General features: G+C 48.1%; 1 protein-coding gene across 2 annotated transcripts in view; it reads left to right on the forward strand.

The window, feature by feature from the left end:
* Nucleotides 1-25,421, forward strand: part of COL4A1 (collagen type IV alpha 1 chain) — a 138,697-nt gene that overhangs the window by 77,271 nt on the left and 36,005 nt on the right. For both annotated transcript variants that reach the window (XM_078070083.1, XM_078070084.1), the window contains exons 3-23: nt 6,236-6,325; nt 6,422-6,466; nt 7,481-7,525; nt 7,631-7,693; nt 8,191-8,244; nt 8,395-8,421; nt 10,155-10,238; nt 10,322-10,384; nt 11,624-11,659; nt 12,653-12,694; nt 13,920-14,006; nt 14,512-14,538; nt 14,692-14,742; nt 15,432-15,476; nt 15,561-15,614; nt 17,365-17,406; nt 18,820-18,904; nt 19,403-19,438; nt 22,086-22,250; nt 23,867-23,962; nt 25,181-25,264. In XM_078070083.1, coding sequence (XP_077926209.1) covers nt 6,236-6,325; nt 6,422-6,466; nt 7,481-7,525; nt 7,631-7,693; nt 8,191-8,244; nt 8,395-8,421; nt 10,155-10,238; nt 10,322-10,384; nt 11,624-11,659; nt 12,653-12,694; nt 13,920-14,006; nt 14,512-14,538; nt 14,692-14,742; nt 15,432-15,476; nt 15,561-15,614; nt 17,365-17,406; nt 18,820-18,904; nt 19,403-19,438; nt 22,086-22,250; nt 23,867-23,962; nt 25,181-25,264 — 1,321 coding nt within the window. The remainder of the gene's footprint in view (nt 1-6,235; nt 6,326-6,421; nt 6,467-7,480; nt 7,526-7,630; nt 7,694-8,190; nt 8,245-8,394; nt 8,422-10,154; nt 10,239-10,321; nt 10,385-11,623; nt 11,660-12,652; nt 12,695-13,919; nt 14,007-14,511; nt 14,539-14,691; nt 14,743-15,431; nt 15,477-15,560; nt 15,615-17,364; nt 17,407-18,819; nt 18,905-19,402; nt 19,439-22,085; nt 22,251-23,866; nt 23,963-25,180; nt 25,265-25,421) is intronic.

Genomic DNA, 25,421 nt, shown 5'->3' on the forward strand with positions numbered 1-25,421 from the left:
AATATTTAAACTTAGAAATATTTTGAGCAGATTACTGCTTCAGAGGAAGACTTAATGAAAAGTGTGTTAGGCTGGTTTTTCAGAAAGAGTGTGAGAGACACATGACCGAAGCGAACGCTTGCTGCTAAAGACCGCAGTCCTAGGCTCCAACTAGGGAGAAATGTCAGGAACTTTCTATAAGTCCCGAGGACCTTTGGAAGACTTTCAGGTGGGATTTTCTCTTTTCGCCCCCGCCAACAAGTTGTCAGCACTCAAGTGCGCCTTTCATTTTAGAAAGTTTTTTTCACTAGATCAGTGAAGTTGAACAGTTTGCTCTCACATGGCTTTAGGGGAGCAGTTTTAGATTTATATTAAGACGGCACTTAGAGCTCTTTCAAGTTTTTGTGTTGAGTGACAGTTCTTTAGGAAGTATTTTGTAAAGAACTCTTTGCAGTTCTTTTTTTCTCACAAGTTGATGTACAAAGTAGAGTTTTGTAGACCAGAAGGTACCTAGGGTTTTCTTCTGTGCAGATGCCCAGTGGTCAGAGATAAACCTGTGCGCCTACCTCGTCTGTACTGTCGCTCTGCTACTTCTGTGTTGTGCGTGATCTGAGCCGGGAGCTCTGCCAGGCAGCTTCATAGCAACGCTGAGATTCCAAGAGTTGTGCTCCAGTTTACCGTGGGCTCAAGTGTTGCAATACTGGGACTTATCCAAAGGAAGTCTGTCCTTGAGCACGGAGACTTGGAGAAGGTTCTGTGTGTGCTGTCCCTGTGGGCTGTCTGGGGCTGACGAGCTATCAGCTGGGCATGGGTGTGCCTCATCTATGAGACGGATCTTTGTTGCCTGGAGAGCGGTTCTGCCCAGGATCGCTGCGGCAGAAGGGCCAGCCTCAAGCTGCAGTCTGTGGTCTGTGCAGGTGGGCAGAGGGAAAGAAAGGCCTTCAGCCAGCTCCCACGCCCACGGCTCAGCACGCAGGTTTACCCCATTCTCCACGCAGACGCGACCATCTGCAGCCCCAGCAGTCACAGCAAGCCTGGCGGTGTTCCTGTGGCGAGAGGCGGGGTGGGGTCTGCTTGACCAGACCAACCCCCATGGCTTAGCAGAGGCAGGATGGGTTCAGAGCTCCTAGGAAGAGAGCGGATCTGACAGCACAGGTCGTGAGCTCGAAGGTCATGGGTTGGGGGATTTTTTTTTTTTTAACACCTTTCTGATTCTTCTCTTCCCTTGAATCTGTAAAGGTGGGAATGCCCTCATTTCTAAGAATAAAATCTTAAACACTTGTCTTTTCTCCCCCTCCATATATAATTGTTAAAGGTCTTAACACATACTTGCTGGAGAGCCACAACATAAAGATTCCGAATATTGACTTTCAAGCTGAACATCACCAGGGCTTGAGAGAGAAAATCAGAGTTCGGGGAAGAAAATAAAGATTAGTAGCCATATTTTTTTACCTTGATTATTTTACTCTTTCCTGCTTTAATATTAAAATATTAAATGCAAGAAACAATAGTAATGATAGAGTGGTTTCATGAAACAATTTTCTTGTTATATTTAATTCATCAAAGAAGCATGGTGTACTTTACGTTAACATATGTACATTCTTTTAGGAATCCAGGTACATGTCTCATAGTGCAAAGGAGAATCAGTATACATGTCCCCCTCTTAGAAAAGCGTGTTCAGGGCTCCAGCTGCCTGTTCCCGCTCCCCCCCCCGCCCCCCCCGCCACCAGCAGCGCCGCCATGATGTCAGGCTTCGCTGTGTGGATGGAGCTCCCAGTGGGGCCTCGTCACACAGTTTTTCCAGGACCCCGTGACACTTCCCACCACTTTCCCAACAGTGTCGGCATTCCGGAAACGGTCCTGCAGATGTCTGGTGGTTGTTGGGCTCAAAGAATTGCTCTTGTGGAATTTTTGGCCGAGTCCCCGTGTCACCCGTTGACTGTGACCCATCATTTGAAATCATTTCCCCATCGCTGAATTCTTGGTGAGGTCTGGCTCCAAAAGCAAATGCTCTCATTCCTTCAATCATTTGCAGCTTTGCTTGGAAATTGAAATCTCCAGGCACCAATGATAGAAAAAAACAGCTGATCCAGTGTCATGTCCTGACCATGGCTTGCTGTCCCTGCAGCTGCTTCGGCCACAGGCGCATGTGTCGCCCAGGCTCCGATGGTGCCCACGGGGCTTTAGACCGGGGAGGGGGCCCCAGCTGCCCAGTCACCATAGTGTAACCATGCTCTCAGTTTCCAGGAGGCATACGTACCGCCTTGTTTCATGCTAGCGGTCATGTACACCACTGCTGAATCCATCCATCCACACACCACTTTTATCGAATTCAAAGATTGTGCCAAACACTGAATGAACAAAACTATATCCCTGCTGTTCAAGTATTTACTTCCAAGAGGTGGAAACCCAGCCCCCAAATCTAGTTAACCTCGCTTGTTGGGTCTGTTCTGCTTTGTAATGGGTGAATGCAAGCACAAGTAGGTGTAGATGGCTCTGTCCACTAAGTTGGGCCTGCCCGGGGGCAGGGAAACATTTCTGCTTGTGCTTCTGTCCATTGTAAAGACCTATGGTAATATTATTTTAGATGTGAAAAATAAATTTAAAATTTAACTAAAAGAATGTGATCCCATGCTGACCGTTGAAACAGGCATAATATGGCCTCTGATAGTAAGACTGGATGACTGCTTATTCTAGATATATTTTTTGTTAACTTCAGTGTTTGTTGTTTGTAATTATGTTATCCTTCAGAGTTGGAAGCGTCACATTATTTCAACTTCAGCCATCCCAGGAGCCTCATTTGAGTTTGGATTTCTGACTTAGATAGGAAGGGGTAATGTTTTAGCCTTTGATTTCCATTATGAACTTGTTTCCATAAGCATTTTAAGAAGAAGGGAAATAATTGATACTATAACACAGTCTTTTGTTCCCATATTTTATGGAGTTTTTAAAAGTATGTCCGTGCTTTAGATAATACATATTTTATGCAAAATTTTTAAGTTACTCTGTCCATGAAACTCTATTTCATGCCCAATTTAGAATAGCTAATTTTGATGCCAAGATTATTCTCCGTGGCTGTATTCTTTCATCTTTATAATGATGGCATTTTGGTCTTCCTCTTTAAATTCTGAATTCCATCATTTGAGGATGCAGTGGTAGTTACTTCACTATTGTTGGTACATAAACTTCCTTTTAATTAGTATAATACATTTCACTGAAGTTGAAGAATAAAACTGTTAAATGCAATTGCATCAAAACTTTTGTGTGATGTTTTACCAACTTCTCTTTTCTTTCCTCCGCTGAAATGTTCTCGACTGTGATGAACACTGGTTGTGGGTTCCATTTGTGCCTGGCACGATTTTGTGGCCGCCATGTCCTTTCGGACCTTGCCTTTGACACATCATGGGAACTAGGTGACTCAGGGGCCTATTTCTCAGGGGTTTGGACTGTGCGCATCCTGCCTTGAGCGCCAGCACGGGGGTGGCCGCGTTGTGGTCTCGCTGTTGCAGCTGCGTCGTCTGGCTTACGCACGACCAGCACAACCCGCTCTGCTCTTCCTGCGACGGCCGTGGAGACCTGTTAACAGCTCAGAGGAGTAATGCAGCCTGCAGGCGGTGTGCACTGCTTGCCAGCTAACGGTAGAGCTGTTTGAACGTTTATCCTGTCTGCTGGCTCTGCTCTGGTGCCCATAATCGCTTTGGACAGGGCACGGGATATCAGATTATTCTTGTGCGCTTTTGTCTGAACAAAAGAGTGGGAAAGTTAAAAAAAATATGTGGGAGATAACAAGAACCATGTTGGTGGGGGAGTCACTTCCTTTTTAGCTACTTAATTTCAAAACTCTTGGGATATACAGATTGCTTAAGTGTTCCGGTGACATTTGGGAAAGAATGTGTTCCTGTGTGCAAGCAAGGACTGGGAATCAGATTTCTGAGTTCTGTTCCCAGCAGTGTGCAGGGGTCACCCGGTGACATGTGACAAGTCAGTTAAGCGTCAGAATCCTAGTGCCCCTGTCTGTTGAAATGGACATAAAAGGGGATAAGTTAATGTTGGTGAATTGTTTAACAGTTTGCTGGGAACCAGCTTGCTCTAGTGACCTAGAAAAACCATGGACTGTGGTGCAGGCTGACCTCATTTCTATTTTTGGCTTTAGCGCTGACTCAATGAGAAACTTGTAGAAATCAGCTAATCTGGCTCCCGGCCTCCATGCATTCCACGGTTAAAATGAGAATTATAAAGTCTTATCTGCACTGGGTCTCATAGTGATATAGCCAAATACTAATTAAGTACTAAAAATACGCCACCAAATGCACTGGAAACTCTTACATTGATGTGCCTCTCGCATTTCCTTCCGATGTCATGTGAGGCTGTTTGGGGAGACACAATTCAGTGTTCATTTTGTTTTTGTAGCTAGCTGTTTGCAGTTCAAATCTCTTCTGTTTCGGGTAGAATTTTCCCACATCCGAGTAGTAGGGAGGAGGTCGGCACGATGACGGAGTGTGGTGTATCTCTGTGGTCAGCCTTCTCTGCGGTCATAACACACTCTTACTAGTTCAGGTTAAGAATGAATATATGTGAGTAGCTTTCCAGTTGAACCAGTCTTGGTCTGAGAGTGCTTTTTTTCCCCAGCTGTCCCAGGCCTTAGGGAGAAGGAGCCAGCATTCCGTGTCAGATCCTACGCTGAGGGCTCTGGGCTGTCAGTGTCTGCTCCTCTGGCTCGGTTCTCTGGATGCCGCTGTCCAGAGGGGTGTGCCAGGCTGCAGGCCTTAATTTTCTTTATCCATTCACTGTTTTATTATACCCCCTGGAGTCTGCAGTAATCTCCTCCACATTGATTCACACGCTGTTCTTGACTCACACCTCCAGTGAATCCTGCAGTCCATGCAAGCACAGCGGTTGGGGTCGCACGCGCAGAACCACATTCTGCATTTTTAAAGATGCAACAGGCAGTGAATTTGCCAACAAGTGCCAGGACTGGCTGAGCGGTTCGGAAGGAAGGGCGGCTTCTAGGGTCCTTGCCCTGTCTCCCTCCGTCTGTGCCACGGTGCAGGGCTTCTCGGTTACCCGTGGTGACCTGCCTTACTGGGGGTGCGTGTGGATGTTCTGGAATGTATAGCTTGTCGGTTTACTTTTACTTTGAGCTAACAAAACTGAGAAAGTGCTGGGCACTACGTCATCCAGAGGACCTTCTTCTGCTTTTCAAAGTCAGCTGGCGATGGCGGTCTCATCTGCTCCTTTGTATCATAAGGTTGCGTTAAAGTCCACAGAGTGTAAAGAAAATAGGTTTTCTTGATTTTGTATCCTGATGATGGGTGATTTTCTGTTGGCAATCTAACTATGGCAGTCTTCCTTAAATATTGCGTAAGCAGGTCATGGGCTCGCCGATGCCTCTGGGAGAAATGCCATTTCCAGGGTCGGTCGTGGACGCCACTTTCCTCCACCCTCTGTGCTTGTTGTATTTTTGCTTAGTTTTTTGTGCTTACGCAGCCTCGATCGACCTCGTCACCATCTGCTTGCCACTACGCAGCCTCATTGACTCCTTTCTTCTCCTCACATACTTATTTTGCATTCGCCCTTCAAGGGCCAGCTTGGGGCTCAGAACCCCAGCCTTTTGGACTGTCCTTTTTCCTTTTTGAGTATATTATGGCCACGTGTGTGTGTTCAGGTGCATAGCCACCTGAATAATAGTGTTTCTTTTTGCTCCACGAGGGCAGAGACTATAATTAAACTTGGATCATACCTTTGCAAAAAACACGTTTTAAGGACACTTTTGAACGCCCATCATCACATTGCGGATTGCACAGAGAAGTCTCTGCATCTCGTGCTGAAGCTCACACCGTGAGCTCTGTCTACACAGCTCCTAGGAATCTGAAGGAAGAACTTGACCGCCGGTCTGCTTACAGAGTCCTAGTGCTGTGCCTGCTGATAATATGATCCCACTAGTTGAATCCACACGCAGTCAGTTCGGTGAAAAAAAACCCAACTATTCGTTATTTACCCGACAAATTATTTAGCATTTAGCATATAGTATATAGAAAGCATTGTGCTAGGCGTTGTGTATGAAGATTCCTGTCTTCAGAGAGCTGGAAATGCAGTAGAGAAAAGCCTCCTGAAATAGGAGTTAGTCTGCCGCGTTGGCTTTCACATGCCCGCACACGCTTGCGTGGGGCTGGGCAGCACGTGGAAGGGTGAGTACCGATTCATTTCCTCCGTTTCTTCTAACATGCCTTCGGTCTGATCTGCTGCTCCTTCATAGGGCGAAAGAGGCCTCCCAGGGTTGCAAGGTGTCATCGGGTTTCCTGGGATGCAAGGACCTGAGGGGCCGCAGGGGCCACCAGGACAAAAGGTAAGCTTGGCTGTGTCATTGGGGGGGGTGGGGTGGAGGGCGTGGGTTTAAGGTGATCTGCATTCTTGTCATGGTGGCATTTCTGTTTGGTTCCAGGGTGACACTGGAGAACCCGGGCTGCCTGGAACGAAAGGGACAAGAGTGAGTACAAGTGTGACTTAAGTCGGGATGTGATCCAGGGGTGCCTCCCAGAGACGGCTCTCTACCCGCTCCTGCCTCCCAGCAGTCCTGAGGGGCGTCCCCCTCTGTCCCTTCTCCCTGCCCGTCCTGTGCCCCTCTGCCCGGAGCTGCCAGTGCGTGTGGCCCACTGAGGGCTGATGTGAGTGCTGGTCATGGCTCCACCCACCCCCCCATCCTCGTGGCGGCTTCTCTCACCTGCGCTTCTCCCATTTGTGCTTCCTCACGGGCTGTCACGGACATGCTTTAATTTGGGGGAGGGGAGACGATAGGTCTACAAGTCATTGAAGAAAGGGGCTTCCTTTATTGTGGAAAGCGGTGACATTTTGAGAGCTCACCTTGCTCTTCCTTCTTCACCCCCTACTCTTGTGTTGTACTTCCATTCCTGGGAAATGCATAGATGAAGACCTTGGAGAGCACGTTTTGGAAGTAGAGAAACAGAAAGACACTGTCAACATTTCCTTCTGCTGTTACCCAGTTGGGGGGAAAGTTGCTGGCACTCCTGAGCCCTTGGGCAGGAGACAGTGGAGAGGGTCCCGGCGCTGTTTGGGAGGGAGAAGATCCAGAGCTCCACCAGGAATGACTTGGTTTTCTTCCCCCAGCAAGACGATTTATCTTACAAACTCTTCTCCCCAACAATTTGAGTTTTTAATGTAAATTATATATGTTTATAGATATGTAATCTGCAGGTATTTACATGTATATGATGTATACAATATATATGTTTTTATATATAATAATATATTTTATTTAGAAATCACAAAATAGGAAATGAGGACAGAGTTATTTTGTGAGGGTGCAGCCTTGATTTTAGAAGTGACTCGGGTCAGCTGTGGATGTAGACTTGCTGCCCCCGTGGGCTGGGCCCCTGGCAGAATGCCGTGTGCGGGGTGTGGGTGCTGCCCTTAGCCGGGCGGGTGAGGTGCAGGAGATGAGGGCCCCAGCACTTAGTGCATTCTCTCATTTCTATCCTTACAGGGACCCCCTGGAGCATCGGGTTACCCTGGAAACCCAGGACTGCCTGTATGTATATAAAACGCACATGCTTCCTTGGGGAGATGTTTGATGGGAGTGACAGCACCATCGGGTGACCCTGTTTTGGCTACCTTGTCACTTTATTGATTGCAGGGTATTCCTGGCCAAGACGGTCCCCCTGGTCCTCCAGGTATTCCCGGATGCAATGGAACAAAGGTAAATTTGGGACGAAGACCCCCTCCCTCGTGCTCAGGCTGCCGGACTTCCGTGTTGAGAAGTCAGACAGTGCTGTCCTGTGAACACGGTTTTACTTGCCTCAGTTGGAAAGTTACTTGCCTCAAAGTGCTCTTGGTTTGATGAGGAGATCCAGTTTCCCCATATTTAATGTTCAAGAAACATGTAATTGTGCCTTTCTTTTTTGTGGACTCTTATCCTGCAATTGCTTTAAACATGAAATTTCTCACTTATCTGTTACTAAAGCAAATAAGAAAATGCTATTATTAATCCTTGTCCCTATTAATTTTATTCTCAAATAGAAGTCTTCTATTATGAAGTAGCACTGAGCAATAAAGCTGTTAACAGATAATTTTTAGGATATGATTTTAACCAGCAAATGAAGTATCTCTGAAGGGGAGGACAGAGTAACTGAGGGGGCTGTCTGGACCGATGTCCTGTGTGTCTCGCACCCGCCTGACTCTCTGCTGTCCCCTCAGGGTGAGCCAGGGCCTCTGGGGCCCCCGGGTTTGCCTGGATTCGCTGGAAATCCTGTGAGTATAGTGCTCTTTCCACCAGAATTTCCTTTTTTGGTTGTAATTCTTCTCCTTTTGTTCCACTTTCTTTCCTTTTCTTGGACTTATATCTTAATGCTAATGATGTTTTAAGAGAAACGAAACTGATGCCAACCTTGTCTTTTGCAGGGACCTCCAGGATTACCAGGAATGAAGGTACGTACATACACATTGCTGGGTTCATTGCAGGAGTAAAGCCGGTGCCAGACAAACACATTTATTTCAGGTCAACTTGGTTGATTGATTGCCTGTTAATGTGTTCATCTAAACTGTGCTCTGTTACACGAGTATCTAAGTCATAGGCACAAACTTAAATTTTAGGATGTAAACTTGAGACACTGGGTGCAATTTCTGAATAGGAAATAAGCCGAAATAGGAAGCACAGTGTGATGGTGAGTATTGGCAGATGTGAGTCCAGTCCAGATTAATTCTCTGCATAAACAGTCCCGGTGATGCTCCTTTTCCTGAGCCATGGGACAGAAGTGCTCAAACAGTTACCATGTTTAATCTATATGGTTTCACTTAAATACAGCCATCTTGTCATGTTGCCTGGAATCTGGAGGCACTCTCTATCGTAAATTTTGTGATTCCTGCAGGAAAACCCCAGTTCCTTTAGGTTAGATCCCTGGTGTCTTGCCACCACCCCCTCCTTATTCTGAGCAAATCCATGGCCTTTCTCAGCTTGATTGTCCCTTTGTGTCAGGGTGGGACCCAGCACCCTCTGCCTGTGGTGAGGAAGGGAAACTCTGAGCCCCTCCTGCCATGGCACCCAAGCGGTGGGGTCCCTGCTCCCAGCCCAGTGGGGGCAGGTCCTCCATCCACACTTGTACCATGAGCCAGCACGGGGGTGGATCCATGCAGGTGCTTAGCCCTGCCCTGGTCCCTCTGGCATTCTTCCCTGGGCGTGGGGGAGCAGAGAAGTCTGTCCACAAGTCCTTCCCAGGTGGTGGGCCACGGCTCCCGCTGACCTGACTCAGGGTGCGTGCCCCATGCTGCACAGCTGTTCGGAGGGCAGGGCTGTCTGGGTGTTTGGAGCAGTCTTGCTGAGAAACAGCATCCTCATGATCGTCCGGTATTTTAGTCAGGGTTCTGTGGAGAACCAGAACCAGTAGGGGGTGTGTGTGTATTTATGTACATATGTGTGTATGGACATAGATGTATGTCTCCTGATAGATTTATTTTAAGGAATCACATAATTGTGGGGGCTGGCAACTCCAAAATCTAGAGGGCAGGATGACCAGCTGGAGACCCAGGGAAGAGCCAGGGTCCCAATTCAGAGGCTGTCCGGAGGCAGAATTCCCTTTTCCTTGAGGGAGGTCAGGTTTTTTTCTTTCCTCTTGAGGCCTTCCACTGATTGGACGAGGCCCACCCCCATTATGGAGAATAATCTACTTTACTCAGAGGCTACTGATTTAAATGTTTATCTTATCTTAAAAATACCTTCACGGCGACATCCAGACTGGGGCTTAACCAAATATCTGGGTATTGTGGCCTGGCCAAGTAGACATAAAATTTACCATCACAGCCTGCTTTTATAAAAATGCTCATCCTGGGTCTTTTTGTGAAAGATAATCTTTATTGCATGAGAGCGCTCGGAGCCTGTGGCCCTGATATGCACGCTCTGTCCGTGGGGTGGGGGGGTGGATGGCCGTGGGCACGTGCTGTAGCTCCTTTCACTGGCTGAGCCGAGCCTGCAGCTCAGGATGCTGGGCAGTAAGGTACCAGCAGTGAGCGGGAGGCGGCCAGTGTGTATATTCCAGGTGTAGACAGAGCCTAAATCCCAGATTCCATACCAGTAATGCACGCCTCTTACTGAGTGGGTTCTGAGTTTCTTTATAGAAATACCAGTATTTGTAACTTTTTTTTTCTTCTCTTTTTTCATCCCCCAGGGGGATCCAGGTGAAATCATTGGCCATGTGCCTGGGACCCTGTTGAAAGGTGAAAGAGGATTTCCTGGACCCCCAGGAACACCAGTAAGTGTTTGCTAAATAACTATAAGCACACGCAGAGTCTCTCCTAGTTCCCGTTTAATTCTTCTGTTTTCAATAACTTACAGGGCTCACCAGGACTGCCAGGCCTGCAAGGTCCTGTTGGCCCTCCAGGATTTAGCGGACCACCGGTAAGTGTTGGGGGGAACCTGTCGGAGTCACTCACTGAAAGAACAGCTGTGTTGAGGCATGAAAGTAAATCCAGTGTAATGATGATTTTACATAGTTGTGCTCTCTCTTCATTTGATTTGGGAGAACGAGCTTTTTTCTTGGGAGAGTGTTTGGCACTTAAGGGGCACGTATTCCAGAGCCCTGGGGAGAAGGCTAGTGGTGGCGGTGCATGCCTACACGTCCCACACAGATAACACATTCGTTACCGGAGGGGATGGGCGGCTGCCAGCGATACCGTGGCCTGAGGAGGCTAAGTTCAGAGATGGACATGTAGAAATAGTCATCCCAGAGGGCCTGGCTCTGTGGGGCCGGGGACGCAGGACAGGCAGCAGTGGGAAGCTGTGCTGTATTTGTGGTAAGGACTGAGCCCCGGGACATAACCCTCCGGAGGCTCCCCTCTCTCACTGGCCCCCTGCACAGCCGGTGATTACCAGTAGGAGGAGGGCCCGTCTCCTCCCACTTGCACATTTTGAGAGCACAAGAGAGTCAATATTAACGAGACTTAGCCATTTGTCAAGTGCCATGTTTACTGGCAGTGAATAATGTTCCCCAGACTGGCATCCTCATACTGGCCTGCCTGACAGTCCTTGAGAGATTTTCAGGCCTCCCTTCCCTGCCCGCCCTCCCTCCCTCTCAAATCCAGCAATTCTTCTGTCCATTCTTGCAAATGTAACCTCTTTTATATTCTTGTAAATAAATGGACTCATTTTTGTGAAGAATGACTAGTTGTTTGTTTTTTTTTTTTTTAATGATTGAAAAGCACTCTGAAATTTTGCAAACACAGGAAGGTTTTTACTTCACTACAGCCTATGCACTTGAAGAAATCATTCAACTTTTTAGATAAACAGTTATATCCAAACTGGACGAACACCATTTCCGAACTGGAAACTAGGGCTCTCAGAGAGTTTGGCTGTGAGTTTCATTCAGCATCTGTATTGCTGGCACAATCTTGGATCAGTGGATTTCACAGGCAGGGCCTAAGATGTTGAGGCGTTTTGTCCCTATTAATTATTGTCCTGGACTAATTCCTAGTTACTTTCCAAATTTTATAGATCCAAAGCATAGGAATAAAATTTAAATATTTAACAAATATATTAGCACATTAATCATGGGAACCTTAAGATAACTCGGGTAAAAAGACGCACGTAGAGCTTACCGAGGTTGTGAATGATATTTAATTAAAATGCTCTCTCTTACAGGGTCCTCCAGGCCCTCCTGGCCCTCCAGGTGAAAAGGTAAAGATATTTTTCATTTGACATTCTTTGGCATTTGTACAAGACTACCACGAAATCACCATAACTTACTCTTTAAAGTCTCTTTAAACAGTTTTGGAAAATTATATTTATCTCTGCTTAACATCTGTGCATCCATCTGTCCATCTATCCATGCATTTGTCTATCCATCTGTCCATCCATCCCCATCCCCATCCATCCATCCCATCCATCCCATCCATCCCATCCATCCATCTCCATCCATTCATCCATCTCCATCCATCCATCCCCATCCATCCATCCCATCCATCCATCCATCCATCCATCCCTATCCATCCATCTCCATCCATTCATCCCCATCCATCCATCCCCATCCATCCATCTCCATCCATCCATCCATCCATCCATCCCATCCATCCTTCTGTCCATCCATCCATCCTTCTGTCCATCCATCCATCCATCCCCATTCATCCATCCATCCCCATCCATTCATCCATCCCCATCCATCCATCCCCATCCATCCATCCCCATCCATCCATCCCCATCCATCCATCCATCCCATCCATCTTCATCCATTCATCCATCCATCCATCTCCATCCATCCATCACCCATCCATACATACATTCATCCATCCATCTATCCCATCCATCCCCATCCATCTATCCATCTCTCCATCTATCCATCTGTCTATCCTTTCTTCCATCCAACCCTTACTCATTATTTTGGAATCACTGATCTTTCCCTTAGTTTTCTATAGTCAGATTTTAAAAGCCTTAAATTAAAAAAAAGGTTTTACAGAATTTTTTCAATAATACTTTTAAAAACTTCTTTTAATAGACATTGAATATAATGCGATCACAACTTTGTTGAAAATTTTATGATAGTTGTTGGAAGAAGCTCTTGCCTTCACTCTACCCTATTGTTACATTTTATATGGTATTTTATGTGATATTTATTAGATGATTTTGAGCAAAGTAGGCAACTCTAATAATGGAAGCCTAATTTCTCATCAACAGGGGCAAATGGGCTTAAGTTTTCAAGGGCCAAAAGGCGACAAGGTGAGTATACACAGCTTTGGAGTATTTTCATGTTTAAAATTACAGTTCTAAGTATAATGGGGTTTCAGCCTCTGGACCCCCCTTGGACCCTTACAACCATCATTACCCTTCTCTGTAAGTTCTTTATTAGTGTTTTCCCTACAATGGACAGCTGGAATTCACTGACATTTTCTACCTGCGATCTGACCAGCAGAGACTACAATGAGGTCATTAATTCTAGTTCTCTGTACATCGAGTTCAATCAGAATGTTCGCAGGTAGTGATAAAGCCAGACCTAGACTTTATTAGAAAAGAGTCAGTTGGCTATTAGTAGCGTAACTCTACTAAACCCTGCAAAGATGGAAGGCCATCATACCTAAATGGGGAGGAAGTGAGCCACAGAGGCAGGGAGGCACAGACTGGAGCAGGGGAGAAGGGAGGCCGGTGGTAGGTCCTTGATCCTCTGCTAATCTCTCCACCGGTTTGGTTTCCCTGGATCAGACCAGTGAAATGGGCCCGAGCCCAGTGGGGATTCTGGGGATTGTGGCCACACCTGCCCCAGGGCCCACGTTCTCCATCGGTGTCCACCGGTGGGTGCCAGGTGCAGCTGAGGCCTGGGCAGGCCTGGACTGACTCCTGGCCTCTGTGTTCCACTCTGAATTTGGTCCAGTCTTTCCATAAACCTCACTGTAAGGTGACCCTGCAGATTATGCCATTGAATTCTTTGGATCTCACTCATTGTGCTGCCGCTGGGACTCTGTGCTTCCAGTTGTGCCCAGCAGGACTCCCGAGGAAGAAAGTTCTTGATGGTTCTCTTCCTTTGGGGGCAGCTAAAGATACCTCCTTTCTTCCCAGGCTCTACTGAGTAGTCCGTGCCCCTTTTCTCTGTCCAAATGTGATAGGACAGCGCATGTGTCCCGCTCTGGACACACAAACTGCATAAATATAGGCAAGGTCCATACATAGACGGTGCAGAGATTGTCTAGTAGGTGTTGAGTTCTGCTGTTCTTACTTGACGTAGTGGTTTTCCTGACTCCTGAGAGGGAAGGTCTCCTGGCTTCGTGTCCTTACTGTGCCGTCTTCCTACTGAAACTTAACTTTCTGCTGAGACGGGTAGATTAGAGCAGAGTATGATTTACATTTTTTTAAAATAGATGTTTTGTTTTAGGCTTTTTCCTGCCTCTGCACTTTCTTCTTTGAATACTTAATTTTATGCCTAATTCATTCCCGTTGTTTGGATCAACAGGGTGACCAGGGGGTCAGTGGGCCTCCGGGAGTGCCAGGACAAGCTCAAGTTCAAGAAAAAGGAGACTTTGCCACTAAAGGAGAGAAGGTATGAGATGGATTTTGTCCGACGAAGGCTGGCTTTCTAATTTTGGGCAAATTGAAGGGATATTGAGAAACTGGGTCAAAATTCAGTTTCTCCAGTTACATTCACCAGTGACCTACAAAACAGGTTTCTAGACCATCCATCCCACAAAATACAAGCATCTTGAGAGCAGAGGCAGCTGGAACTGGGTTGGAGCAAGGTTGACCTCCCAAGTGAGGGCTTCTTAGATGCACCAGGTTGGGGCCAGGCTGGGGCAGCGGTAGGGAGGCTGCTTGGGGCGTGGTGGGTCGTAGCTGCCATGGACCGAGCGTAATTCACTGCCCGTCTTAAACCCACAACCTTGTCAGTGTTGGGATGTGAATACTGGGGACCAAAGAGAATTTCCTTGTTAGTATAGCAGGAAAAGGAAATTTTTTCCTTTTACGTGTTCAGTGTAGTGTATAAAAATCAGTATAGCCATTAGTACTGACAGCTCACTCTCTTGCTCTTTTTTAAAAAATTCTTCTAGGGTCAAAAAGGTGAACCTGGATTTCAGGTAAGTACTCAATTCTTGCTTATCATTATTTTGTGTGAATGTTCATAAAGTATTGGATTTAAGTGACAAGCTTATTCACCTTCAATGTAGTATTTACATAATTTAATATTTTACTTAAATACTCTAACAGAGCTTTCTTTTTGTTCTTTCAAGGGAATGCCAGGGCTTGGAGAGAAAGGGGAGCCTGGAAAACCAGGGCCCCGAGTAAGTGCCTCGTCCTTTTGCTCCTTACTGTAAAAGCACGTTCCTTCTTCCTCGAGTCCCAGGTTTACAGAAACAGGAGTGGAAGCGGCTTGTAGGGCTCTTCGGTTTGTCCCTGTCCTCTCCTGAAGGGCTTTCCTGGAGCCCTTGCGAGCAGGAGTGAGGAGGCTGCCTCCATCTGAAAGTCCTCCCGGGTAGGCTGGGGCTGGGGTCTCTCTGAAGAGGCCCCCGCCTGCTGGCTCCTCATTGAGAGTCTCCGTGCCCTTTTCCGATGCTTCCTGAGCGGCCAAGAGCTGAGATGCTCAGATTAACTGCCCCCCATCCCCAAAGCCTGGTGACAGGAGCCCCACCCACTGGTTTCCAGCTCCTACCTTGCAGTGATGCAGGGACCCTCCATTAAATTAAATGAATCCTTTGCATATCAGCTACCAGACCCTTGCCATTCGGAAAACTACTGTTCACCGTGTGGCCACATAGAACGCTTGCCTTAGGAGGTTTGGAGCTCATCAGGCTCCGTTGTTTAAACACTGAAAAGTCCGCTTCTGCTGTCCCGTGTTCCTAGTTGCTGCACGTAGACTGCATTTCTCCTTCCTGTGGTATTGTCAGCCCATGCCGAGGTTCCTGGCCTGGGCGTTGGGGAGTGTTTATTACTGCTTTCATGAAATACTGATGTCTCCATCTTTATTGTACAGGGAAAACCTGGAAAAGATGGCGAAAAAGGAGAAAAAGGGAGTCCAGTAAGTATTTTTCTGTAATTTTTAAGAGCAAACTGTTGTCTTGGCTATCGCTTACGAGGGGGTGCTCTCCGTGTCCCACTGCAGGGCTTCCCAGGCGACGCGGGGTACCCGGGACTCCCAGGCCGCGAAGGGTTCAAGGTAAGTGGGGACACTGCAGAAGGTTTTCCTGCAGTCTGCGGTTCAGTTTCCAAAAGCACCGTGGACTCAAATAACAAAAGTGATTGACGTCCCTGTGAGCAACACACGACTTAATTTTGTGGTTTTATTTACACGTGTGATTTTTTTTTAAAAAGAGGAACATGAAATGTTCCACTCATGTCTCTTTTGTAGTAGATGAATTTCATCTGGTTATGAAACAATAAAAAATGCAGATAGAGTGAAGAAAACAAGCTTGTCTAATTTTCCTGTGACCTGCTCAGAAGTGGTCAGAATGCACCACCGTCCTGTGTGTGCACCTGCACGCGCCCCTCTAAGACAATGGGGATTGTGCAGTGCATCCTGCTTTGTCACTTAATGACACGGCATGGATGCATTTGAATGTCCGCACGCAGCCACACGGGACATCCTGTGTCCACGCCTTGTGCTGCGGGTATGTGGGTCACACCCACATGCTTACGAGTACAAATATTTGTGTTCACTTGTCTGATCATTTTCATGTCATGGATTCCTACAAGTGTAGTTTTGGGGTCAATGTTTAGACTCCCCCCCCCCCCCCTTTTTTTTTTTTTTTTTGAGATTTTCACCATATGCTGCCAAATTGCCCCTAGAAAAGAACATCCTTCTGTCCCGGTGCCCTTTTTTTTGGGCAACTGCTTGTTATCAAACTTTATAAAATATTTGTCAATGTGATAGGCAGAAAAAACTCATTGATACACGACTAGGTAACGTAAATCTCTGCGAACATAAACAGCTTTGGAATAGCATCTCCAGCAATGACTCATAAACTAGGGAGGGGCCCTCGGAGCTTGTTCACGAAAGCCAGGGAGGAAGGGAAAGATCCTTTACTGATAACTGTACCTTTATTGAGAAAGTCAAATCTTGTAGATATTAAAAGGTAAATATGTTTAGGATATATTAGCTAAGTATTTTTTAAGTCCCACAGATATTTCTAAAGTCTCATATTCACATCAGAAAAATCAAAACATCTAATGCTGGTTTGCTGCTAAGTTTATTGCTTTGGTTTATTTAAAGGGGAGAAACTGCATTCATGGAATATGTGCAGATCTTAGGACTTTTAAAGGTTATTATTTTGATGGCTTATATAAAACCTTAGACATAACAGGATAAATTCCTTTGGGTTTTTCTTCTAATACGAATGAAATTAAGCCTCAAAGTGTTAGAATTTATTCACCCCATGTAATGCTGGATTTTAGGGGGAAAGATGAAACCATGAATATCCTTTTATTATGACTTTCAGTACAGGTTTAGACAACCTTACACATAAAAACCTCTAGTGAAATGATTTCTTTAAGAAAATATATTTAGAAATCAAAAGCTTTCATTCCATTTACTTTCATTTTATTGAAAAAATACCAGATGCTAATTCAGCTTAGCAGTGATTCTGTTGGCGTTGCCCGAGGGAGCATGCCATCAAACATAGCAGACCTTGTGGGCGGCTTTGTCATGTGAGCAATTAGACTCCGTTACGATTTGCAGAAATCTTTGTTTCCGTGCATCACGCTTATAGAAAGCAGATGGACGTGCATTCATTTTTGGTTTAATAGGTACAGAGCACTTTCAGCCCCCCACAGTGAGGGCTACTTAGGAGAGGAAAATAACTTTAGTGGAAGTGGGCACAGTCTTTATTTTTCTGGGACAGAAAGTTGAACCATGCTTTCTGCAAGACAATCTGTCTAGTCGAAAAATACAAGTATTTCTTCTTTTGTAGGGAGACAAAGGTGAAGCAGGTCCTCCAGGCCCACCTGGAATTGTGAGTAAAAGTGCTGTTTGGTAGTTGGGTGGGGGCTGGGGCCACGTGCCCCACAGTGTTCCTAGAATGACATTTGTGTGTATAGAGGGTGCATGTTACTTAAAATCAAAAACTTATATTCAGTATTGCGTGGCCTTTATTATATTCGATAATTTCTGCATTTCCTCGACCACTGACACTGAAAAGACTTGCTCTTGGATAACAATAGGAGCAAAACATTTTGAAACTTTTTTTTTTTTTAATGGTCCATTAAGGAAAATGTTAAAAGAAACCGATCATCCATCATTTGACTCTCCCTAGCAAAATAGTCTTTATGTCTGCAAATAGCATTTTACTTGCCCCTGTGCGTATTTTTACATGTGGGGGCAATCGGTGTTTGCAGTGTTTTTTTTTTCCTTTGTAAAAATGAACCTTCTTCACGTTTGCAAGCTCTCTTGGAACGGCCCTCTTCGGTGTCCTTTCAGAGAGGGGTGCTGGAGCTGCTTGACCCATTTTGTCCTGAATCTTCCTTGGAACAGTGGAAAGGTTACTGTTGTTTCGTTGGCTGAGGTGCTTAGCACGGCTGCCCATGGCGTGTGCCCGGTGGTGGTTCGTGCCTGCGCCCCGTGGGGGTCAGCCGTGAATGATTCCTCCTTGGGGTGCGCTTCCAGGACCTGGCTGGCTGCGGGGAAGCTCAGAACCTCCTTCCTGCAGACTCAGGACCCCCTTTCCGTATCTGTGACCTAGCAGCCACGGTCGAGTGGCCTGTTTGTATCATAAGTGCATCAGCAGATTTTAATAACATCTGTTAATTGCTACAAAGGAACTCTGTTTTAAGGGCAATCTGCAATATTTGATTTTGTCATTTTCCTTAAATTTCTGTGATTTAGAGTTGTGCTCACCTAGTTCACTCCTTTGTAGTGTGTTCTTCTTGGCCTGTATCCCTACATCCTTGAGGAAGTCCCCGCTTTGGACCATTAAAAAAAAAAAAAAAAAACCCAACACAACAGAAAACCTCTTCCAGGGAAAAATTTGCGCGTTCCTGTTACTTATCACCTGGGGAAATGTAAGGGTGTTGTGACAGTACTCTTTAAAGTAGACTATTCATTTTATGGCTTGTATGGAGAGTTAGAAATTCTAAACCGAAACCCCAGAACTAATATTTTTCTAGCTTCACTTCCTGGGTAGAGCTGCTGCAGGCCAGTTATGACAGGAGGAAGCACAATTGTGGCAGAGTGCTCTGGGGGGGTCGGGCGGGGGGGGGGGTCTGTTTTCTGTGCTCTCATGACCCCCCCCCACGCCCCCACTACCCTTTCTTTACTCTCACCTTTCTTGAGATGATTTGGAGAGGTGTTAGTTTCTTCGTCTGCACTGCTATAACGTACAGCCCAGGCACTCTCCTGCACCGCCATGATCTTCTCTTCTGTAATTCAGGCCATCGGCCCAGGACCCTCCGGAGAGAAAGGAGAGCGGGGGTACCCGGGCGCCCCAGGGTTGAGAGGAGAGCCAGGCCCCAAAGGTACATTCTGTTTTCTCCTTTCTCCTCCTCCCCCTTCTTTCCACCCCCCTACCTTCTCCTCCTTCTCTCTTCCCTCTTTCCTCCTCCCTCCCTCCCTCCCCTCTCCTTCCCCCTCCCTCTCCCCTCTCCTTCCTCCCTCATCTTTCCCCCTCCTCTTCTCTCTTCCCTCCCTCCTCCCTTCCTCCTCTTCCCTCCCCACTCCTCCTCCCGCCTTCCTTCTGTCCTCTTATCCTTTACCTTTCTTCCATTTTCCACCTGCACTCTCACGGTTTGGTAACATCAACAGGCCTTGTAGGACCGCGTGGTGACTAAGGCCTATCTCAGACTCATGTCTGTCTTCCATCCTGGCACTGGGGCTCCTAGAGCCCATCTCTGTCCAGCTCTGTAGGGTCAGGGCGCTGCGTTTCCACCAGTGCCCTTCCCTCACCCCGCTGACCCAGGGCCTTGTGGGGACAGACACACAGGCTTGGTTTGTCTGACTCTCCCTTCTCTTTTAAGGGTTCCCAGGATTACAAGGCCAGCCAGGTCCTCCAGGTGAGCATGCTGGGCTGATTGTGTTGGAACAGTCGTACAACGTCTATGTGGTTCGTAACCCAAATGTGTTTTTCTTGAATGTTAGTGATCCGCAAGAAATGGCTGCCAATTCTGTTGCATGTTTTTCTAGTAATGACAGCAAGGTGTGTTCACAGCTGTTGTTTACTTTGGAAATCACAGGTGGCCATGGGGTTATGTGTGTTCCTGGGGGGTTCTCACGTCTCTCCTCAAGTCCTACCTTCTCTCTCAGACCTACCCCCCAGTCTCCTTGCCCCCCCACCAAGGGTGCAGGTCCCCAGTGTCCCACAGGCCCCTCACTATCAGTGCCCACACTCCCCGTCTCCAGGGAGACTTTGTTTCTCCCTTGGGACCAGACTTAGCTGAAACCCCCTAATGATCTAATCATCTCTGATCTAGCTTCTCCGTGAGATCACATGTGGGTCGCTTGTACTTAGTGTGTGATTGTATCATTCCTGCTGCTTAGTAGGGGGATTCCTGTGTGTGCACACATCTGTATGTCTGCGTGTGCAAATGTCTGTGTGCACAACCTGTATGTCTGCGTGTGCAGGTGCTTGTGCGTGTACACATCTGTATGTCTGTGTGTGCAAATGTCTGCGCACACATCTGTATGTCTGCGTGTGCAAATGTCTGTGTGCACAACCTGTATGTCTGCGTGTGCAGGTGCTTGTGCGTGTACACATCTGTATGTCTGTGTGTGCAAATGTCTGCGCACACATCTGTATGTCTGCGTGTGCAAATGTCTGTGTGCACAACCTGTATGTCTGCGTGTGCAGGTGCTTGTGCGTGTACACATCTGTATGTCTGCGTGTGCAAATGTCTGCGCACACATCTGTATGTCTGCGTGTGCAAATGTCTGCACAACCTGTATGCGTGTGCAGGTGCTTGTGCGTGTACACATCTGTATGTCTGCGTGTGCAAATGTCTGTGTGCACAACCTGTATGCGTGTGCAGGTGCTTGTGCGTGTACACACCTGTATGTCTGCGTGTGCAGGTGCTTGTGCGTGCACACACTTGTATGCGTGTGCAAATGTTGATGTGCACACACCTGCATGTCTGCGTGTGTAGGTGCTTGTGCGTGCACACACCTGCATGTCTGTGTGTGCAGATGCGCGTGTGTGCATGTGCAGATGTTTGTGTACAAACGCTTGTGTGCGTGTGTGCAAACATCTGTGTGTGCGTGTGCATGTGCTCCCCCAGGCCCTGGAGCGGATCAGAAAAGCTGGGAGGGAAACCTGCATGTGACCTAGAATCCACACCACAGCCGAGTGCCCGCATCCTTACATTCTTGGTTTTGTATGTTTTTAATTTATTTTTGTGTTTTATTCTTTTTCATTATTTCCCTTTCCCTTTCTGACAGCTCTTCAGCTGTAATTTCTCCCAGGGCTTGTTCCTTTTTGCTGGAACAGACTATTCCCCACGCCATCCTGCGTTGAGGACTTGCTCCAGCCCCGGGCTCGGGCCCCTCACTGCTTGCCTTCCTTCTAAAGCTTGTGGATCTAGCTTTAAAATCGCCCTTCTCTGTTTTCGTCCACTTTCTTCTCTGGGGTTATGAAAATGCTGACCTTCCAGCCATCCTAGTGGACACATCACTCCGTGTCTCCCCTTGGTGTTGCCGCATTTACTTCTAATGTCTTTTATCTGCCAGATCACCTCTTAACTTACAGTGATTATAGATAGACATCTGTGAAACTGCTCTGGCCTTATCTGCTCTCCCCTGGTTGAAGTCTGGCCGCTGGCCCAGCGAGCACTGCACTCCGTGAGCCATGGGGTCCCCTTCTGGGGCCGAGCTGGGTGCTGCTTCTCCTCCCCTCGTGGGGTCTAAACCCCAGCCCCCAGGGGCTGCCTTCAGTCCTGCTGGTGCTGACGAGTGCATGTGGGGTTTAGTGGGGTAGCATTCCTTCTCCTACGACTGCAGCTCCGACTCTGGGATCGGCCATCTTCCTGGATGCTCCCTGTCCTCTGTGCTCTGCTCTGTTCGAGGCTGCAGACACGTCCTGCTCCTGGTGGCTGGGGCTGGGAGCAGAGACCCCAAGAGCAGCCCCAGGCTGGCGCTCCTGCCGGCATGAGTGGGAGCTCTTCTCTGCGCCTGCCCAGCACGGGGGCCCTGCTGTCTTATCCCCCAGCTCGGCTTTCTGTGTTCAGACCTAACTTCACGCTCCTCCCATAACATCATCTTTGTCCGTAACTTTACTTCTTGGCTGTTCGATTTCGATTGCCAGCCCAGTTCCCGTCCCCTGGGCCTTGTGTCCACTTTTCTTTGGTGGGTGACATTTTTATGCCCTTATCCTCTTAAGTGGAAATGAAATCGACCCACAGTACCCTCAGTGGCCTTTTCATTCATGCGGTGGGAATACTGTTTGCAGCAAAAGAAATGCGCACAGATTTTTTCATGTCTGGGTAGTGAGTCCCTTCTCCATAATGTTAAGTTGTAGGGGGCATTTGGCTGCCAACATTTACGGGGTAAGAAGCCTGATAGTTCAGTCTGTTTTTACTTCTGTAGAACAGTTCCCTTTCCAGGGATGGTCACTAGTCATTTTACCTTGAACAGAGTTAAGAAAGTTAGTCTGTGCTGTGGACGTTGACCTTGCACTGTGGTGACATACATGAGATTTTGTTCTGGTTTCAGGCTACCCGGTACCAGGGCAGGCGGGTGCTCCTGGCTTTCCTGGTGAAAGAGGCGAGAAAGGTGACCAAGGGTTTCCAGGCACCTCTTTGCCGGGACCAAGTGGAAGAGATGGGCAACCGGGCCCCCCCGGGCTTCCCGGGCCCCCTGGACAGCCAGGCCACACGAGTAAGTGCTCTTGGGGACCATGGCATGTGGCGTCTCGTGTAGGACAGGTGTCAGGCCAGAGCTGCGGGGCGCAGGGAGGGCACTCAGAGTTCAAGTGGTAACAAAAGACTGGGTGTCCGAGGATTGGTGAGTCATTCATATCCCACTGAGGTATCTTTGCAAAATTAGTCATGCTGCAGAAAGGAATAGTAAAAATCAAACAGTAAAACTGGTTGAAGGAGTAAGAACCATGTTAAGCAGGCCTGAGTCTCCCGGCATCAAAGGGAAAAAGCAAGGCCGTTGAATCGTGTGGTTCTTCCGGAAAACAGAACACGTTCTTGTTCCTCTAGAGACACAGACTAGTACTAAGACACACACACGCACTAAGAAGAAAGGGACTGCAGGGGACAGTCTGTGTGGTGACCGAACGGATGACCTCACATAGAGGGGTACTTTGCGCAGTGGGTCTCTCGTCAGCCCACTGTCAAAGCTGAGCACAGAACATTAAACTCTTGATTCAGTTAAGGGAGTCCTGTGATCCCAAAGTGATACCAGCGCAGAATGTAAGACAATTTCAGACAAGGTCATTCCAGTGGGAATACGTTCAGGTTTTCAAGGCAGGTCCTGCCGTGTCACTAGCAGCGTGTGTCCTGAGAGCGCCTGAAACCCTAGTCTTCTGTGGGGCTGACCTAAGGGGGTCCACATGCAGCGAGTTCCAGGCCGTTTATTTGCTAGAATTCAGACACATCATTAAGAAAAGGAGTTCTTGGGGCGCCTGGGTGGCTCAGTTGGTTAAGCGACTGCCTTCAGCTCAGGTCATGATCCTGGAGTCCCAGGATCGAGCCCAGCATCGGGCTCCCTGCTCAGCAGGGAGTCTACTTCTCCTTCTGACCCTCCCCCCTCTCATGCTCTCTCTTTCTATCTCATTCTCTCTCTCAAATAAATAAATAAAATCTTAAAAAAAAAAAAAAAGAGTTCTCATGGATGAGGCTCCATGCAGAAGGCAGATGTGGACTGGGCGGGGGGACAGTGGATTTTCAGGTTTGAAGCTTCACTGGGAGAAGGGATCAGTGTGAATTTTCTTTTGTCTTTTTTTTTAAAGATTTTTTATTTATTCATTTGAGAGAGAGAGCGAGCGAGAGCATGAGCGGGGGGGGGGGGGGGGTCAGAGGGAGAGGGAGAAGCAGGCTCCCTGCTGAGCAGGGAGCCCGATGCTGGATTTGAGCCCAGGACCCTGAGATCATGACCTGAGCAGAAGGCAGATGCCCAACAGACTGAGCCACCCAGGTGCCCCCGGCCTAGTTTTTTCATGTGTAAAATAAGGACGATGGTGTGTACTTTGCAAGGTAGAAAGGAAGTAAGGTACAGGACAGGACTAATGAACTGAAATGTGCTTTAGGATCATCAAGTCGATATTTTATCAGTGAAAGCTTGTGAGTGGTCAGTTGGGTGCTGTGTGGGTCCTGTTTTCGAGTTAACATTCTAGGATTGTTTTGAAGGAAGCTAAAGCGGGGTTTCCAGCTCTTACAGTAGCCTAAAAGCAGTTCGGTATTACGGTAGAGATTGAGTAAGAGGGGATGCAAATCCTCTCTTCGGGTGGTGGGAATGATCCTGTAACTTTTAAAAATCCATTTCAGATGGAATTGTGGAATGTCAGCCTGGACCGCCTGGGGATCAGGGTCCCCCTGGAATTCCGGGGCAGCCAGGGCTCACAGGCGAGGTTGGAGAAAAAGGTAAGAGATGCTGATGTTTTAAAAAATGGTTATGCTTGGATGGGATCTGTTTCTGCATGTGGGTGGGCGTGAGCACGTTCTTCCTGTATTTGGAACTCTTGTCCAAGTCCATTCCTAGCATGTGGCTGCCCACGTGAAGCTCTGCCGGGGTGTCCCGACGTGGGGCTTCCGGGGGGGGGCCTGGGGGGAGAGAGCATGAGATGCCACCTGGGAGGCAACAGGGGGCCGTGGCCCTGACACTGTCTACATGGTCAGCAGATTAAACCCTCAGACTGATACCTTAGCGTGGTCTTTCGGTTCAGAGTTTGAGAGTGCCCTTCTCAAAGAGCGAATGTCTGTCTTCTGAGCCGAGTCACTGTCGTGTGCCTGCAACGCTCACCACCCCCCCAGGCCCTGTTCCCACAATCCGTGTGAGCACGTCAGCTGCCCTGGGACCGGCCCCCCCCCCCCCCCCCCCCCCCGCCGGCCCTCAGCATTATCGTTACTGATGTCCAGCATCTGCTGTAATCCCAGCCCCGGACGCCTGGTCCTCTCTTCACTGTCGTGCCCGCAGTGGGTTCTCACCGTGTCCGCAGTCCTGTCTGAGCGTGTCCTGCCCCTGGGACAGTCCAATGATGGTGTGTCTCTTAACAGCCGGAGAGTAGAGCGACTAGGAGTCTGCCCCCAAAACCAACCCCGTTGGGCACCATGGCTGGCTTTGGATTGCAAAGCCTCTTCCTCTTCCAAGGTCTACAACACAAATGCTGCATGAAAACAGTTGCAGCTAACACCTTAGAATTTTAAATTTTGGAGGTCCCGATGGATACGGTCTTAGAAGTCATCCCGGAGTGCCAGGGGGCACTCAGTGTCAGTGACTCTCTCTAGTTACCAGCTGCTTAGTACTTCCTGAGCTGGGCTGTCCCATGTTACGACGGGGTCAGGAGCTTCTCTGTGCTGAGACCTCCACCCTCCTGCCGTAGCCCCACCAGCCCGCCCAGCCCTCGGTCGGTGGTGCGTCTCCCCGTGAGCGAATCCCGTGGGGCCCAGAGCTCAGCTGGCCGCCAGCCAACTTGCACTGTCCCCATCCCATGGGTGGGCTCCTCTTCTGCCTCGCCCGCACTTCAGGGACTTGGGCTGTCTGCGTGGGTCCTGCGTCTGTTCCCGGCAGTGGGTCCGGCCAGAGTGGAGCGTGCAGGAGTAGTTCACGTGTGCATACGTACCCCTGTGTTCCCTTTGTAGGTCAGAAAGGAGACAGCTGCCTCATCTGTGACATGGAAGGACTTCGTGGGCCCCCCGGGCCGCAGGGCCCCCCGGGAGAAATAGGTAAGACCCCAGACGTGAAAGGGACCAGGCCTGAATTTTCTTCCGTCGGTTGGAGCCTTCACAGCGAAACGCATCTCGCGCCATGAGAGACCTCAGTTTCTGCATTCAAACCAAAGCCTGATAATGAGATTTTAAGTCAGACTTCCGGGGTTTGTCC

This window comes from Halichoerus grypus, chromosome 4 (assembly GCF_964656455.1).
Source record: "Halichoerus grypus chromosome 4, mHalGry1.hap1.1, whole genome shotgun sequence".
NCBI classification, from domain to species: domain Eukaryota; kingdom Metazoa; phylum Chordata; class Mammalia; order Carnivora; family Phocidae; genus Halichoerus; species Halichoerus grypus.